This window comes from Hipposideros armiger, unplaced genomic scaffold (assembly GCF_001890085.2).
Source record: "Hipposideros armiger isolate ML-2016 unplaced genomic scaffold, ASM189008v1 scaffold_5, whole genome shotgun sequence".
Lineage (NCBI taxonomy): Eukaryota > Metazoa > Chordata > Mammalia > Chiroptera > Hipposideridae > Hipposideros > Hipposideros armiger.
The window spans coordinates 2,752,286-2,766,823 of NW_017731355.1; the positions used below are offsets into that span (position 1 = coordinate 2,752,286).

Sequence of the window (14,538 nt, forward strand, 5' to 3'; positions counted from 1 at the left end):
CACATACTATAATTTAGATTACAGAGAAACAATTTGTGTACTAACCACATATCTTACCTTGATATGTGCTCTACAGACTTTTTTAGACTGAGATATTTTAAAAGAAAGATCAAATAACTCATGTAACTGTTAAACTTGTCTTTTTGTTATTGTGATGGATAAGGATTTGATACAATTATCTGTATTTTATTTAATTCTGGAAAAGAACATAGTTATAATTCAAGCAGAATGAAAATTTGAGTAAGAAGTAATTTTAAAAACTCATTTGCCCAGAAATTGTGAAAAGGTCTCATGCAAAAATTAAGATCTGAACAAGGAAGAGAGTTCAAGTTTAGACCATGGTTCTTAAAACATGAGAACCACCTGGAGGTTTTAAAAATCCCTCTGCTCAGCCTACACCCCAGACCAATTCACCATGGATCTCTGGAGGTAGGACGCAGGTATGTCTTTAGAAATTCCTCCAGCTAGCACCAGTGTGCAGTCAAGTCTTGCAAACCAGTGGTTTTAGACAAATATATAACAACGTAATTAATTGTTAAATTTATCAATGGACCCAAACTAATCAAGAAAATATTTTGACTTGTAAATTACCTATCTAGCACTGGTTAGCAAAATCATTACTATAGCAGTGAGAGTAGTGATGTACCACAAGGACCCAAGTCAAAACTTAACAAAACTGAGCTAGGACAAGGATCTTTTTTGTAGTTTTAATGACATTTTAACAAATAATTAGTAACATTAGCAACCACAGTTGCTACAAATTATTGTAGTCTTTTTCTTAAGCAAATTAAAAAGGCAGATATGTATTAAGTATTCCTGAAATTCTTTAGGACTTGTAATCATAATTACTTGTATGATTTCCCCTTTTTGCATACACATCTTCCTGGTAGAACAGGACATCAGAGGAGACGATAACTGTTAAAATGGCTCCAAATACAGTGGAACAAGAATAGTCCCTGTAATTGGCTAGGTGACCCCCCAGACTCTCCCCCTTCCAATTAAAGTTATCCAATTGAGGATTCTTTGGGCAACTTAGAACTTTAATGGACACTAGTAGTCACCCAAACCTGTGTGAGATACATATAGAATTTTTACATTTTATTTTTATTTCTACAGAAAAGAAGAACAAACGTATAAAAAAAGTCCATTTTCCAATGGTTGGATGTACCATGAAAAAACACATTAACAAAGAAAAACTAACCTAGCTTTAAGGATACAACTGCTGTGAATTCAAAAGGCATAAACAAAACTACAGAAAAAGTGAGTGCTTTCATAATTTACAACTGTTAATGGAAGTCTTAAAGTTTGAGATTTAACAAACTCATGCAACCCCCACCAACAGCATTATCAGAAAATAACTTTCTAAACAATACAAATGGATAAACATGGTCAGATTATCAGGTTAGATCTTATTTTGCTTCCATGGTTGCACCCATAAGTCTCTTGAACTCTTCAGAGCATAAAAATCGACAAGCAGCATACCTATCAACAACCAACCACAGGAAAAATGTTTACATGCTGTATATATTATGTATTTTGTTAACGCTAAGAAGCCACCAATTGTAAGATGCAGCCTAATTCAAAGATGTCACAATGTAAAAAAAAAAAGTCTCAGGATCAAAAATATATGGCATGTGTATGTATCCTTAAAAAAATGATATAAAAGGAAAGCAATACATGAATACATGCAGATTCATTTAGTAAAAAGACACTAATCTTACTACTTAATATTTTGAATGTCCACAATTAGTGTGGCAAAATACAAATGTCAAAACATTTGAGACTTTTTGTAGTTAAGCTTTTATTGTTTTTCTTTACAGGAACAGGAATAATCTGAAGATATCTTCAACCAAACTACCTGTAAACAGGAAACCTGTTCTATATAAATTATGCTCTATTTTTGTAATAGATCAAAATACTGTATTGGTGAAAATAAATATAACAAAAACAACATACTTTATTTCCATGTTTGCTATCAGACCCCACAAGTATGTAGGTCTTTATAATTCAATATACTTGAAAAACAAATTGAATCACAGCAGGCATGCACAACTGTGCTAACCCTAAGGATTTCAGAGTATACATGTTCGTTTTTCTTAACAAAAATGGAAACGACACACTGTTAGGTACACAGACACATGATTTTGCTCTAAAGAATAAACTGTGGCAAGAGGCAAGTGCTTCCTAATAGGCTTCTAGTGTCATATAATAGTGTGCTATAAGTGTATAGTGTATTATATTATGTAAAGGTATTATTTTGTATTTTCGAAGTCTAACCATAAAGTCTCTTAAGTAAAAAACAAAACCAAAGTAACAAAAAACATTAAGATATAACGACAATCCTTTTCCCATGTATGACAGAAGAGTATAAATACATTTTTTTATTTCTTTCCTTTTTTATTAAGAATACTTCTTAGGTTTTTTGGGAGGGTTTTTTGTGGTGTGTTTCTTTTTGTTTGTTTTTTTGGCATTTTATAGTCAGTGTCCATTGGCTCCTTCTGAGAGTATCCGTGAGGGTTCAGTAAATTTTGCAGTGAACAAGTAAAACAGTGCTGGTGTGGGTACCAAAGCCAAAAGGGGTAAATCTTGCTCGAGTTTATCCACTCTGGAAATAGAGATTATTCCATAGGCATGAAGTAACCAATGACTGAAGAGAACAATGAGTCTTTTCTTCCTGACCAGGAGATCATAGCAGTTCTATATAATTTTATAAAAGAAAGAAAAGAGAAATACAGGTTATCCGGTTGAATCAGCTAAATAATATATTACATTTTCATTTAAAATGTATTATTTGTTTTCATACAAAATCATAACCTCAGAATCATAGAATGTTTGAGCTAAAGGGTCCTAAGAAATCACTCACTCCAGTGACTGCACTCTACAGATGGGGAAATTTGAGGCTTCCTACGGTCATGTAAGCACTCAGAGGCAACAAGGTCAGGAGCCCATGTCTCTAAGTTCAAGTTTACACCACCACCCAACCCTGGAAACCTAGTTTCTTCTGACAGACATGGCATGAAGGGAACGCCACGTCATGTGCCTTCTTCCCCCCTCATCCCCTGCAGCTGAGTCTACAGGTGAGAAGCAGGAGGTACATACACCCAAGTCCCTTAACCTCTAGCATCCCTGGAGTCTGCTGCTGGGATAATCAGAAGGGAGCAGAAATGACATGTGACAACTCTGATTTCCTTTTAATCTTTAATACAGCTCCATAATGTACAGAAATTGCAAGGACCAAATTATTATAAAAGTAATATCTAAATGCACTAATAAACATACTAAAATGTAATTTCCATTAGGCTAGTTACCAACTGTTTCTTACTAAATGGCTCATCAACTTACCTAAAGCTAGACTGTCTTTTCCTGACTCAGGCCCCTATTTCTGACTTTATGATGCATAGAGCGCTAACTGAACTACACGAACATTTCTTATAGGAGAGATTCCGAGGCACAGAGAAACAAGTTTCAAACTAACATAGTAACTACTATCTACAGTAGTCATGGGTAGTAAACAAAAATTCAAAAACTTCATTTTATTCAAATATCCAATCATTTCCTCCGTCAAATCCTTCCCTAGAGGTGATAAACATGCCCAAACTAATTTATCTTCTTTGATTAAACATATTGCAATGTTGATTAAAGATGACAGTGGAGAAATGGGGGTATTATACAGATGGAAACATGAAAGGCACCATATTCTGTCTAGTTCATCTCCTATTATTCTACCTAAAAGTCATTCCCTGTCACTCTCTCACTAATGTAATACAAAAAGGAGCATCAGCAGTGAGCACTCCAAAATAGTTAACAACTTAATTCCTCTGGGTTGAGCTTTTCTTATGTTAAGAATTATGAGAAAGCACATGTCAACTGTAGTGAGCAGCTGAAGACAGTGCATAGGCACTAGATTAGCAAGTACAGGATGGACGAGTACTAAGGCACTTTCATTCCTTTAGAGTTTAGCCTCACAATAGAGTTCTACTATAACAGTGGCCTTCCACTGAAATACTCAGGAGGCAGAGGCACAAAATGGACATGTCAGAACAGAAACAGTTTCAGAACTAATGTTCCTATTAATGTGATTTCCAAATCACCAAAATATTATAGCTATGAGAGGGCAAAAGGGAACATCCATAATCAAAAAAATAAAACTGGGGACAAAACATAGAAGGGTGGAGAATGTATAATATAATTATTGATGATGGTGTTGCCATTGTGAAATAAAGTGTAAAATTAGTTCTATATACAATAATGCATGTTTATGTTTCCCTCAAAATGGTGTTAATAAGCTTCAACATTTCAATAATTAAATACTTTTGTGAAATGATTTTTTTTCCTCCAAAATGCTGGATAGTTGAGCCTGACTACTTCACTAATTTCCGAGGAAAATATAGCTCAGTATACAACCTTTCAAAAATATAATCACTGAGCTAAATGCTACTGAGTGACATCAATTAGCCAAGAATTACTAAATCGGTTGGACCATGTCCTATCATTTGTACTGTTGTCCTATTCAATTGTCAAATCTATTAAAAATATCTTTAAAAAAAGAAAAAAGACTTCCTACCTCTATTTCAGAAGCCGACATGTACACTGCCAAAGTAACCAAAGATAATACCAATATAATGTATGGGAAGGCATAATCTGAAAAACAAACATTGGTATTATGTTGAAAATTAACCAAATTTTCTGAATAAACCGTCAAAAAAAAATCAAACATAATTCTCCTCATAACTGAAAACTTTCTCAACCAGTTCTGTGAGAGACTTTTAGGCCTTAATGCCCCAAGGCAGGGGTCAGGAAACATTTTCTGTAAAGGGCCAGAGAGTGAATCTCTTTGGCTTTGCAGGACATACAGTCTCTGACTCCATCACCCAACTCCGCAGTTGGAGTGGGCAGCATATACAGCGTGGAAACGCTGGACAAAGGGATGAGCCACGCCCTGGGGATGGAGATGGACAGTGCAGGATTTCATCACACTACTCAGAAAGGCATGCAATTTAAAACTTATGAATTCTTTACTTCTGGAATTTTCCATTTCATATTTTTAGACCATTGTTGACTGCAGGTAGCTGAAACCATGGAAAGCGAAACTACAGATAAAGGGGGACTAATGTACTTCAAATACAGAACAGTAATAAAAGTTTAAGCAAAATTTTTTTCTTAGAAAATATCACCTTTCTCTTAAATATTTTAAATTTATAGCAAACGAAAACAAATTGAGAAAAAATATATTATTTCTTGTACAATTATTTTAAAACAATTCACTTCAGTTTATTAAACCATTAATCATTCTACGTTGCAGTGAAATCCCTTCGGAACAATTTCTTATGTTAATTCAGGATGCAGAAGTCAGAAACTCTGAATTATCTATAAAGTCCTGGTTCCAACTTACTAAATAACCGAACGCCTTGTTCGACATTTAGAACTTTGATTTCATAAATAGTGATTAAGTCCTCAACCAGCCATTCAAAAAAAAAACATCACATTTAATTTATGAATAACTAAAAAAACGTTGCTAATGATACAAATTTAAGGCCTGGTAGTAAACAGCCTAAGGTGAAAAGGAGTAAGAGGAAGTTTCTAACAAGGCCCAATCGTGGGGAGAAGGTGATCCTGGCTCACGGCAGGATTTAGAGTGGTCTTATTCTAGGGTCTAAAACAATTTGGGACCTGGAAATCTGCATTTTAGTCCCCTGGTGGTTCAGATGCAGATCACATTGAAAAACTAGCTTCAATAATACTTCCAAGCAGGTCAGTCTGTCACTGACATCTTCATAATAATTCCCAGGGTCTCTCTCCTTACACCCCAGTATCTTAAACCACCAGAGAAGTCTCTTGCTGCTCTACTTTGCTCAGGCTTTTATATTCCCCTGTTAGGGACTGAATGTTTGTATCCCCCCAAATTCTCTGCTGAAATCCTAATCCCCAATGTGATGGTATTTGGGGCCTTTGAGGTCATGAGGGTGGAGCCCTCCTGAATGCAATTAGTGTCCTTATAAAAGGGACTCCAGAGAGCTCCCTTCTGCCATGTGAGGACACAATGAGCTCTCACCAGGCACCGAATCTGCTGGTGCCTTGCTCTTCAACTTCCCATTCTCCAGAATGGTGAGAAAAAAAATTGTTTGAACACCCCTACAAACCAAAAACTACCTACTTTTTTTTTCAACATTGTAAAATTATGAGTTGGTATGATGCCCTGTGTGACTAATCTCAGCAGACTGCATAGGTTTACACTTAGTGTGGATGAATAATAACTCCTCGATCCTCCCTGTGTGAATGTGTTTTGAGTGGAGGCTTGTTAACAAAATGATCTAAAGACATTCAGTGTGGGAAAAGGCATTTTTCAAGATGGCTGCTACGATGAAGGAAGCAACAGTGCCTGCCATCTCCTTGGATTAACTTTCCAGACCCCTCTCTCCTCTTCAACAGCTTTTTCTCTTTCCTCCATTTTGTAACCAAGAGGTTCCATACAACAGCACCACCTGAGGTCTAGGACACAGGGATCTGACGGCTGACAATTCTTAAACCTTTCCAGCCTAGACAGCTCTCCCAAGCTCCAGACTCGTATAAATACCTGAGCTCTTTTGAATATTCCACGAAAGCTAAAACTGAATTCACTTCTCCTCACCAACCTATTTTCTTCTTCTAATACTCACTTTACCCATTCACTAGTTAGAAAGCTATTTTATATTCTCCTCCCATCCCCTCAACCCCTGTAATAATCAGTCACCCAGTTTAATTAACTCCGTCTTCAAAGATGCTCTTCATTCCTAGCGTTTCTCTGCTTTAGGTCGGACAGTCAGACTCGGCTCACTGCAATCATCTCCTATCAGGTCCCCAGGTCCTTTCCCCCTGCCAATCCATCTTCCACACTGCCACCAAGTTACCTTTCTAAAATGCAAACCTAGTCATGTCTCTCTTCTGCCTAAAATCCTTTCAAGAGTAGGTTTCTATTCCCTAAAGCAAAAATAGCACCTCAAATGCCTGCAGAGGCCAGCCAGGCAGGTACATTACTGAAGTCGGCCAAATCTAAGAAAATAGGGAACGGCAGGAGCTACAAGGGACTACAGATTTTCAAACACCATCTGGTCAACTGAAACAGTACATCTGTACACTAGAATATGAGGGGAAACAGACCCCTGACTAGTCTCTATTTCCTCGTCCCTTGGTCTTACCCTCAAAGCACCACCTTCACTTGATCCAAATTCACTACCAAGCTACATGACTTGTATAATGATGCCCAGTCCTGCCTAGTTCCTTTAGGCCAGAAGGCTTGCCTTTGGTACCCTGGTGGGCTCCATAAAGAAGATGGTATCTAACATCATTACAGTGGTCAATGTCACATTTTCAAATCAGCTATGTCCTCTCAGCTATCTGTAGCTTTCCTAATAGCATGTGAGCCCTTTAATGCCAACTTTTTCTTATTCTTCTTTTGAGTCATGGTTCAATCTAAATGGCTGCTAAATAAATGAATGAATGACTATATTAAAATAAAGAATATGTTGAAGATTCTTTTACTGTATCTAAAAGGTTTTCATAAAGGAACTTAGAAATCTAAGACCTAACTTCATGGTAAATAGTATACATTATCAATAGTAATTTCCACATATTACATGCAAAAACCAGTTTTTGTTTCTAATTTATACTCAGGTCTTAAAAATCTTCCTATTTAGGTTATAAGTTTCAAATACAAAGTATGTATTCTCTAAATAGAGATCAGTTTTGATTAGCTGCTACTGATTTCTTGAGAATTTTTATTCCATTCCAAAAAACCCATGATTTTTTTAATAAGGCTTATTATGATTTATATATATATATATATGTATTTATATATGCAGTATTGCTAAATATATATATATTTTTTTCAAAGATTAAAAAAACTATTTTAAAAAAGCTCCAAAATTATACTGAGAATATACTGTTTATCACATATAATTATAAATATATTAGATTGACTTTACCCATCAAACTTACATAAAAGGCCTCCACCAACAGCCTGAAGCACGGTTAAAATCGGGAAGAAGTAAAGTGCAGCATAAATACTTTTAAATCGATCGGACTTCCCTAACCCACAGGCAATCTTCTTTACCAGAAGAGGTCGGAGCAGCATCATTAATACCAAGCAGAATGCATAATAGATAAATACAATGGTGTAGCTGTAAGATAAAATAAGGAATTACATTATCAAAAATATTTTTTTAAATATTTTATCATTGATCATTAATTTAAATCAAAGAGCCTATAAAAGGTTTAAAAAGTATATTAAATCTACCTATTGAATATTCATATTGGTGAAAGGTTGGCCAAAAAGACTCCTATACACTGCTGCAGTGCATGCTGGTTCCTCTCCGGGAGGCAGTTTGGAAATGTGTATTCACAATCATAAAAATGTTTATATCCTTCGATCCAGCAATGTTACTTGTGGAAATTTATCAAAGGAAATAATTGGGATACACAAAAAACTTTACAAACAAGGTTTTTATTGGATCACATAATACAGAAAACTTGGGAAGAAAATAAATATTCAACAACAGAAAACTGGTTACATTTTATAGTACATTCATGCTGGAATACTACGCAGCCATTATTTCATTAATTGAAGCTGAGGGTATAGCTCTATGAAATCAACTGAGGACATATCAGCCTTTTATATATAAATTGTAGTCATATATATGTACATAGAGAGAGATACAGAGAGAGACTATATATACATGAAATAAATCATTTGTAGGCCTTAAAGGTAGGCAGGTGGAAAAGATTTTCATATCTTTATATCTAGATCTTATCTTTTTTGTAATTTTTATCAGAGTTTATTTGAGCCAAACTGATGACATATGCCGGGGATCAAGATATGAAATGCTCCCTTGGATCTTATTTTTTGAAAATTACCTTTTTACATATGTGCATGTGTGTTTTTGATGCTTAGTACTATTAATAACTCGCTCAAAAAGGACAATTTCACCGAGCATATTATGTAATGAAAACTTGCTATAACTATGAGAACATAAATACCAGACTCCTCTATTATATTGAGTCGTCAGAAAAGTCATGACGCATTTTTGCAATGAAAAACAGAAAAATAAATCATGATTTTTCTAATGACCCAATACCTTTACCAAGAACAACACATCAAATGAACACCCACAATTTACAGAAATGCAAAAAAATGAAGTAATCTGGGGATAATATTATAAAGAATCTTATGAATTTGATATTTTTAAAACAAATAAAAATTTGGAAATTACAAACATTTATTTGAGGAAAAGAAACCAAAAAACAAATAAGAAAGAACATTAACCCAAGCACTTGAATAATTCCAGCTACTGTTTGGTGCTTCCTAGATGTAAAGCACTGCACCGTATCTGATATGTGCATATTTATTTATCACACTGGGGTCCAATCATTTTCACTGCTGTATAATATTCTACCATGTGACCATTCCATTGTTTATCCATTCTGCTTTGTTAGTTAAATACGTTGCAAATGTCTTCGTCTCAGTTTGTGGGCTGAATTATCACTTTCTTTATGATGTCTTTTTATAAATAGATGTTCTAAATTTTAATATAGTTGGCTTTATCAATTTCTTTTTTTTTAATTTCTGGCAGTAGTGGCATGATTACCTTGTAAGGGATCATCATTCACATTTTACCAATAGGAAAACTGAGTTACAAGAAGCTCTTAACATGCTCCAGTTAACACAACAACTAACAGACCTAGGATTCAAATTCAAGCCTGTTTTTAGCTCCAAAGTCCATCCTCTTTTCCTGTATGTCAGACATTGCTTCCCTGTTGCTTATCAAAAAGGTTTTCTTTATAACTCCCTTTTTAAGAAACATATATGGCTTATTTTATAAGTGTTTATACACATTTCAACACCAACACAAAAACACTTTCACTTCTTATACCAAGATATATTTCTATTTCCTCCTACCAGGCCAGGTATCCCTTAAGAAAAAATCATTTCTGTGTGTCTCTCCCCGTGCCTAGAAGACATTTTACAATGCTCAATCTGTTGACATTAAGTGAAGTCTATAATTATCATTTTTCAACAAATGATCTTAAGTCTAAATTAATACTTACAGTGGGTAGACAGCTTCATGAGTACAGTGCACTGTGGTAACGTAATCTGGACTTGGGTTGTAAAGCATTGTGTACCAATCAGAAAGCATCAATACTCGACATGAACGGATATAAAGAACACCGACTGGATCACTCACAAGTAAGGTGATAATAGCTGCCATACTGCATTCGAATAATGCAGTGATGTGCTGGAAAAGTGCACTGGAACTAGTAAAACAAAAGAAGCACATAACCAGAAAATTTTTAGTGCTAAATGGTTTTTAATAACATTTGGGTATGTTCAGGATATGGATTCTAAGCAGAAATTTTAACTGATAAATCTTGAAACTAAAAATCTTCTAAGTAGGTAGTACAGATACATATTATAGCTTCTCATTCTATGCTCTGCTTCTCTTAAGATATTTTCTATCTCTTTTTCTCTGTGTTGCATTTTGTTATTTCTTTGTATATATTTTTTCTAATTCACTAATTCTGTCTTTAACTGTTTAATCTGCTCACTGAACTACCATTTTTTTATTTTGACAAGTATAAATTTTCATGTCTAGAAGTTCCAACCAAATCTGTTCATTCCTAATACTCTCTTATTGACTGGAGATCCTTGCGACTGCATCCTTTATTTCTTTAAGTATTATAAATGTAAGAGTTACATATTCTGTAGCTAAAAGTCCACTATTTGTAGTCCTTTAGGATCATAAATATAGTTTATGACTATCAACTCTCAGTCATAGTGCTTATTTACTAATCATAGATTATGATCTTAATAAACAAGAGTCTTATGGGCCTAAACTGAGAATGGGGAAGCTTTGCAGCAAACAGGATGTACTGCTTTTGCCAGCAGCCATACCCACCACTACCTTGGGCTTCAGCCCATTATGAACCTAGGCTTAGCAATGGCTGCCCATGATTCAGTATCCAAATAGTACTGTTGCTATGGGCAACTAACCTCAGGCAACCCTCCCATCCCTACTCAGGCCCCACCCAGCTCAGGGGGTGTTTGTTTTCTGAAAGAGAAGAGTCTTGGAGATGTCCCTTAACTCCAATGAGACCAGCCATGTCTTTAATAGTATGTCTTTCACAGCCTTTAGTTATTTCATGCAGGAAGATCACTTGGAACTCCTAATTAGCCCATATTGTTGGAGCAGCACCATGTTACACAGATAAAAACACTGAATACAAAAATAAACATTTACACTTTCATATTATATAATCCAATCTTTTGCTTCCTTATAGAATTCATATTTTTAGAGGCAAAATTCCAACCTTATCATTTCTTGCCATTGTTTTAACCTTCTTACTGATCTCTTATCATGCTCCCTTCCAATCTATCTGCAGTCAACAATGTGATCTTTACAAAATGAAATGTGATGCTAAATCTCCCCTTATTACTCCACTTCAGTAAAAAGTGAGTCCCAGCTGCCTTTCAGGAAAAACAGTCCTCACCAGCGTTATCTTCCACATCTACTGGCCATCTTAAATTACTTTCTTTCCTAACGCCTCACACATGTGAGCACGTCTCACACTCCACCTCAAAACACATTCTCTCATCTGGCAAACTGTGTATCCTTCAACATCAGCTCTGGGGTTATCCCCGGGTGTTAGGGACATTTCCTGACGCCCCAGCCACAAATGTCTTTATATCCTGGACTCTTTAGTCCTTGCTTCTCACAGCACCTTCAGCTCTCATTTCATGATTTTACTGAGCTCTTTTTCACTCTACTTTTGCACATCTTTCCCCTTATATCTGACAGACTTTCTTCAATTCTTCTATCAAAACCTATTCAGTTTTCAAAGTCCAGCTTAAAGTCAATTTTGTCTTCTGTGACACTGCCCTGTTTGAGAAGGCAAAATTACGTAACTTCTACCTTCTTCATGCAGCCTTAAAACTCTGTACATACCCCTACTATAGAACCTCACGTATATCGTGAAGGTTTGTCTATCTCATCCATTGGACTGTGAGCATCTACATTTTTGTCATCTCTGAATCCCGCAACCTAGGATAGCACCTGACATATTGCAAAAACATCCCTAAAGATTGTTGAATGAGTCTATTTGAAAAGTTATAAATTATGTAAACACAAATTATGTAAGAAGCACAGTTTCTGACTGCATTGTATAAAAAATATGCAATTTCTGCCTATCTCTGCCCTGGCCTTAAAGAAAAACAAATTTAATACTAAACTCTGGGGAAAGCAAGAGTGCCAGGAAGGAAAGTTTTGATTATTATCTAGCCCAGGCGTTCTCAATAGGTGATACCACTCTCAAGGGGGCAAAAATTGGTCCTTGGGGATAAAATACTCTTATGCTTTTTATACATAAAGTACATATATACATACTCTACATAAACCAATAAACAGTATGTCTGTGATATTAAAATTTCATGGGGTAGGCGGAACTAGAAGAAAAGGGTGTATCTAAAAGGCTCTTTAAGGGGGTGACAGTGAAAAAAAGGTTGAGAAGCACTGGTCTAGCCTCAGACAGCTAGGCTCCTGCTTCCATGATTGTTAGAGCAACATCTCAGGAAAATGCAAGGGATGTCCCTTGTCTGGCTTGCTAGGCAAAGCGTTGTTATGCACACTCCTTTTTAAACCCACCTCCTTTCCTGCCTAAGCACTGATCACTCCTTTGTTCTACTCTCAAACCAAAGCTCTACCCTCGGCTCTAAGATTCTCCCTCAAAACATAGCTGATGCTTTAGTTCTAATGCATTTGGTGAAGTATGTCCTTTACTTCCACCTCACCTCTACCGTGAGCTGAGAAGTTCCAACCATTAACTGAGCATGCATTCTATTTTAGCTGTGTTTCGTATCTCCTTTCTCGCCCTCACCTCTCATCATTCTGTAACAGAGAGATACTTTTTAAAAAATCTATTTATAGTCTTCTGAAAAATATGGAATGCTTTCCCAACGTAAACAATCACTGTGGATTTATTAAGTAGGGTCCAGAAAAGTGCTGGTTCTCTTTCCATCTGGCCCTTCTTTCCATTTCCAGTCTCCCTGCTGGAGTCTGGACATCATTGTTTCTTGGACAACGGCCTCCTAATAGGTCTCATCTCTAATCTACCCTCCACAGTTATCTTCCTAAAACATACATCCAGTGATGCTACTTCTTTCTCTAAACCAAAACTTTCACCAGTAAATCATTCTCTCGGCAAATACTAAGTGAGCCTCTCTCATGCGCCAGCTGCCACGCTGGTTGGTCTCTGGAGATTACCTGGAGAATAACGGAGATGGCCAGTGCCCTCCTGGAGCTTAGAGTCAGAGGTGGGCCAGACGTTAAACAAGGAGACAAACATAACTAACTATAAATTGTGTTGAGAGCTAAATACAAAACAGAAACAACAAAATGAAGAGTCCCATTAAAAAAGAAAAATAAGGGGGACAGACCTACTGTGTAGATTGGGTCAGGGAAGGCCCCCACAAGCAAGTGAAATGGAAACTGGAATCTGAAGGGGAAAAAGGCAGCTGAGTAAAAAGTTGCAGTTAGAGGGAGGAGAGAGTATTTCAGGCACAGAAAAGAGTTTGCGGAAAGGACCTAAAGCAGGAAAGATGCTGAGAAATTAGAGGAACTAATAGCCAGTATGGCTGAAATGTATACTAAAGTGGAATTCAGTTCCTCATTCCCCGTAGAATAAAGCTCACACCCTTAACAACAACCTTTGCATTCTGGCCTTAGCCTCCCTTTCCCACCTCCTTTTTATCATCTTTCTGTCATTTGCAGTCCACACTTTGACCACCCCAGACTTCCATTCCCACCACAATAAGTCACACATTTCATACCTCCATACCATTGTTTATGCTGTTTTCTCTGCCTAATTTATCTCTTCCATTCTTGTGATTCCAGAGTATTTTGTTTATAACGCTTTCATACACTTCATGTTTATACACTTTTAAGACTGATTTATGTTACAATTAGTTGTATATATAATATTTGTCTTCTTTACAAGATCAAGACTATAAACCATGTTGGTTATTTTTCTATCTCCTCTCTTGGTCTTCTAAACATAAAACAGTGCTCAATAAATGTTCGTTGATGTAATGTGTTAGTATAAGTTTTCATAATTAAGTTGCAGCTATATCATTTTAACTATATTATACTAGATTAGTAGTATTAAATGAAACTACAAAGTATTTGTTCTAGAATAAATGGTTTATAATTATAAGCAATTCTTTGTAGAAACCAATAAAGATTATAATTGAGAAATTAAAAAAATATTCTTTCAGTATTATTTAGAGTAAAATAGATATACTTCCCTTAATAATTACTGAGGCATGCCCTATCTTTAAGTTTTCTTGCCACAGTCAAAAGTAATCAGAATATTGGGCCAGCCGAGTGGCGCGTTGGTTAAGAACTGGCTTGGGGGCCAGCTGAGTGGCGCGTTGGTTAAGAGCTGGCTTGGGATGCCAGAGGGCCCCGGTTCGGATCCCACATATGAGGGCCAGTGACACTGCCCTCTACAGCT

General features: G+C 36.1%; 2 protein-coding genes across 5 annotated transcripts in view; one reads left to right on the top strand and one right to left on the bottom strand.

Moving 5' to 3' along the window:
* The window catches only part of CCDC175 (coiled-coil domain containing 175), a 55,906-nt gene extending 54,310 nt beyond the window's left edge, over positions 1–1,596 (top strand). Inside the window, exon 20 of the mRNA XM_019644694.1 lies at positions 1,117–1,596. Within this exon, the coding sequence (XP_019500239.1) occupies positions 1,117–1,205 (89 nt within the window). The 3' untranslated portion in view covers positions 1,206–1,596. The remainder of the gene's footprint in view (positions 1–1,116) is intronic.
* Positions 1,216–14,538, bottom strand: part of JKAMP (JNK1/MAPK8 associated membrane protein) — a 16,643-nt gene continuing 3,320 nt past the window's right edge. For 3 of the 4 annotated variants that reach the window (XM_019644665.1, XM_019644674.1, XM_019644677.1), the window contains exons 4-7: positions 10,081–10,287; positions 7,975–8,156; positions 4,565–4,641; positions 1,216–2,697 (exon numbers count right to left, since the gene is read on the bottom strand). In XM_019644665.1, coding sequence (XP_019500210.1) covers positions 2,479–2,697; positions 4,565–4,641; positions 7,975–8,156; positions 10,081–10,287 — 685 coding nt within the window. In that variant the 3' untranslated portion in view covers positions 1,216–2,478. The remainder of the gene's footprint in view (positions 2,698–4,564; positions 4,642–7,974; positions 8,157–10,080; positions 10,288–14,538) is intronic. The other variant, XM_019644682.1, reaches the window with a different exon arrangement.